At 52.7% G+C, this 3,746-nt stretch overlaps 1 protein-coding gene across 6 annotated transcripts in view; it reads left to right on the forward strand.

Moving 5' to 3' along the window:
• The window catches only part of SCN5A (sodium channel, voltage gated, type V alpha subunit), a 91,826-nt gene that overhangs the window by 43,810 nt on the left and 44,270 nt on the right, over positions 1–3,746 (forward strand). For all 6 annotated transcript variants that reach the window (XM_011999484.1, XM_011999486.1, XM_011999487.1 and 3 more), the window contains exon 14: positions 3,679–3,745. In XM_011999484.1, the coding sequence (XP_011854874.1) occupies positions 3,679–3,745 (67 nt within the window). The remainder of the gene's footprint in view (positions 1–3,678; position 3,746) is intronic.

The following is a 3,746-nucleotide window of genomic DNA, read 5'->3' on the forward strand; positions in this document are numbered from 1 at the left end:
TGGAATTGGTTAAAACCTCTCTCCGAGGATCATTTAGCACTATGTGTCAGAATCTCTGAAAAACATTCATTGACTACACAATTTCATCTCCAGAAATCTTTCCTAAGAAAAGAATTAGACAAGTTGCTTTAAAACAAGCATGTAAAAGGATATTTATTGTGGCAATGTTTTTAATAGGGGAAAAGGAATGACTATCACAGGGAAATGGCTAAACCAGTTATAGCATATCTGTACAGTGGAATGTGCCACAAATGTAAAAAAAAAAAAGAAAGAAAGAGAGAGAGGGAGGGAGGGAGGCAGGAAAGAAAGAAGGAAGGAAGGAAAAGGAAGGAAGGAAGGAAGGAAGGAAGGAAGGAAGGAAAAATGATGCTATAGATTGTGTTTAATTGGCATGGAAGGATGTTCACAAGGTACTATGTTTTAGATACAGGTTTATAGTGCATGGAATATGGTCCCATTAAAGTCATATGCCAAGGTCAAAGAGAATTTGGGGTTCCCCATAAGTTCCCCCAATTCCTGGAAAGCGGCCATTTGCACTCATTGCTCAGTGAACCTCCTGCCAGGAGTTAGGGGAAGTGGGTCACCATGCTCAGAGCCTCCATCTGCCAGATCCCAGTGAGCCTATAAAACATGCAGAGTTGTTTATATCTGAAGGCAGCCCCTGCCTGGGTCTGGAGCTCTTGGCCACTCTCAGCAATCACAATAAATGCTGCTGACAGTAACAGTAATCACCCTCTCATGCAGAGTATCCACTTCACAGCCATTAGCTATAACTCCTAGAAACCTCCTATGGAGTTGTTATTATCCCCATTTTATATATGAGGACCCTCAAGGCTCAGAGAGCTGAAGAAACTGGCCCAAGATCACACAGAGGCAGCCCCTGCTCTGGAATCCGGGCCTGGCCACCATTCTCTGCATATCTTAAACCATCCAGCTTTGATCACATGGCCTTAGAAAGCCTGGCATGAGCCTGTGGAAGGAGGAGGTCTGTTACCAAAATGTATGTACTTCTCAAACTTAGCTACACATTAGAATCACCTGGGAAGTTTTTTCCTCTTTTTAATCCCCATAACTGGGTTCCACTCCAGTCCAATGTAAGTAGAATCTCTAGGATGCGACCCAGGCATCCATATTTTTAAAGCTCCCTACGTGATTACAGAGTGCACCAAGTTTGAGAGCTCATGGTCAAAAACAGCACTTGAACTTTAAATCCTAGGAATCTGGTCAAAACATAGACTCTAAGTCAGCAGGTCTGGGGCCTTACAAGATTCTGCATTTCCAAAGAGCTTCCAGGTGATGCTGTAGGTCCCTGAAAAACCTTTTATCGTTTCCCCGAAGGGCACTCCCCAAGAGCCTCTCCTGTCTTTTTTTTTCCTGAGTCCTAGCTCCACCTGATCACTGCCATCTCGCCACCAAAACAGCTGGGAGCCTGGACAAAGTGAGGTGCTGGGCTTTTCCTGAGCTGCCTTCTCTAGAAATGAGTGTCGGCACTCATGGGTGTCAGACCCACCCTGGTGCACCCCGGCAGTGCTGGGGAAGATCAGAAGTGGGGGTCCAAGGGAGGCGCTACCCGGGCCCCACCTGTAGGGGCTCTCAGGGAAAGTGTGCAGGCTGTGCTGCTGAGTGAGGGCTCTAAGCACAGCTGTGTGTGTCTGAGGCTGGGTAGGGAAGGCTCCTGGAAGTAAGCAGAGCAGCACAGGACAGGCAGGACGTGGCGCACGGAAGGTCAAAGGCTCAAACATTCGTTCATGTATTCAACAGATACTAGTGGACCACCTATGGGCTGGGCATCGTTCCAGGTACAGTAGGGAAAGGTCCCTGCCATCACACAGCCTATCTTCTAAACAGACGAGGCTCGATAAACAAATAGCTGTTAGATGGTGGTGTGAGGCAGAGGAAAATGAAGCAAGGATGGGAAATAAGGAATTTGGTGGGAGGGAGGCACATTTTAAGTTACCAGGACACCCATGGATCAGGTGGCTCTGAAGGGAGTGAGTTATGCGGCTGGGGAGAGGCATGACCCAGGGAAAGGGAGCAGCAAGTGCAAAGGCCCCGAGGAGGGGACAGCAAGGAACAGGCGTGGCTGGAACAGGAGAGCAACAGGCAATAGGGCGGGGGTTGGAAAATGTATGGAAACAGGTTTGGGTGCTGGGGAGAGAAGCAGATCTCAAGGCTGTCTCTCTCTGTGTGAGGAATGCAAACTGAGGCTGGAGGATTTCAGGGTCCCTCCCTTTCCCAAGACCCGGCTGATGGAGGAGCAGTTCCCTCTGGGCACAAGCACTAAAGGGACCCCTGAAGTCAGGAGGGCTGGGCTGGTGGGTGGTGCCCTGTGTGGCAGTGCTGAGAAGCCCGCCCACCTGCCCTCCTGGTGCCTACCCCTGAGCCAACAGCATCCCGCTGCCCTCCAGCCCACCTCCACAGGGCCTCTTCTGAGCTGATGGGGAGAGGATGGCACTGGGGTGGCCAGCAAATGCCTCTCTTTCTAGCACAGAGCTCCGTCAGGGCAGGTGCCCAGACCAGAGTGACCTCCCCACCTGATTGCCAACCCCGGTGAGGTGCCTCGGCAATGCCCGTCTCTGACCCCCACCTCCTCACAACTGCTGCAGGCCTGACACTGTTCTCAGGGGTCCTCTGGCCCTCTGGCTTTAGCCCTCCCCTCCAAAAGACCCTGAGTGCCTCCTCACTGCCCTCAGGACAGCCCCTCAGCTCCTCAGCATGGTCAAGAGGCCCTGCATACAGGACCCCGACTTCCTGCCATCCACACCGTCACAGAACATTCTCTCCTCAGTTGGCACACTGCAGGGCAGCTGGCACGGCTCTCTGGTCCTCTGCACCTTGGGATCCTTGACCACAGGGTTCTGCCAGCCAAGGCTGGGCAGCTTGGGACTCCTAAGTCCAGGCAAAGTTCAGCCTCTGCCCACTCAGGAATGTTTCTGGAAGAGAAAGGAGGTTTCCCTAAATTCTGGAGAGCAGCACTGGGTTCCTCTCCTCATTCTCAAACCTAATAGCTACGTGACCCCAGACAAGTTACTTAACCTCTCAGTGCCTCAGTTTCCTTACCTGTAAACTACAGGCAATGATACTTCCTAATGGGGTTGTTGGATGAATCAAAAGAAACCACATGTGCAGAGTGTTGTGACCAGCACTTGGCACGTAGCCCTCGGGAGGCAGTGGCTGCGGATTATCACAGTGGGCAGAGTCCAGTAGGTGGATGAGGAGGAAGGGCCTCCTGAGGGGCAGGAACAGCAAGGACAGAGACTCTGGGTCAGGGAGCCATGAGCGTCATGGTGATGCGTGGATTCGGCATGTGTTGGGTGAAAGCCCTTCCTGTGGACACACAGATCAGAAGTCTAGCGCTAGGTCATGTCACTGTCCACCGCAGGTGCCCCCTAGAGCTGTGAGTCTCTGTGGAGCCTGCAAAGGGCCCAGGCCCTTCCCGACGGCCAAGCTGTGTGCCTGGTGTGCTTGGTGAGCAGCTGCAAGGGCTGGGGGAGCAGGCTGGAGAAGAGAGCTGTCCCCAAGGGCTGGGCCATGGCCAAGCAAACCCCCACTGGGAGCCTGGGCGCAGTCAGAGCTGGCAGGCCTGGAGGGAGCCCCTGCCACAGCGAGAGTCAGGAGGCAGGTGCCCCTGCTGGCCAGGGGTCTTTCCATCCTGAACAATGCCTGCTCCCTCCTCAGGTCTTCACAGGGATTTTCACAGCAGAGATGACCTTCAAGATCATTGCCCTCGACCCCTACTACTACTT

This window comes from Mandrillus leucophaeus, unplaced genomic scaffold (genome assembly GCF_000951045.1).
Source record: "Mandrillus leucophaeus isolate KB7577 unplaced genomic scaffold, Mleu.le_1.0 Scaffold595, whole genome shotgun sequence".
In the NCBI taxonomy this organism is placed as follows: domain Eukaryota; kingdom Metazoa; phylum Chordata; class Mammalia; order Primates; family Cercopithecidae; genus Mandrillus; species Mandrillus leucophaeus.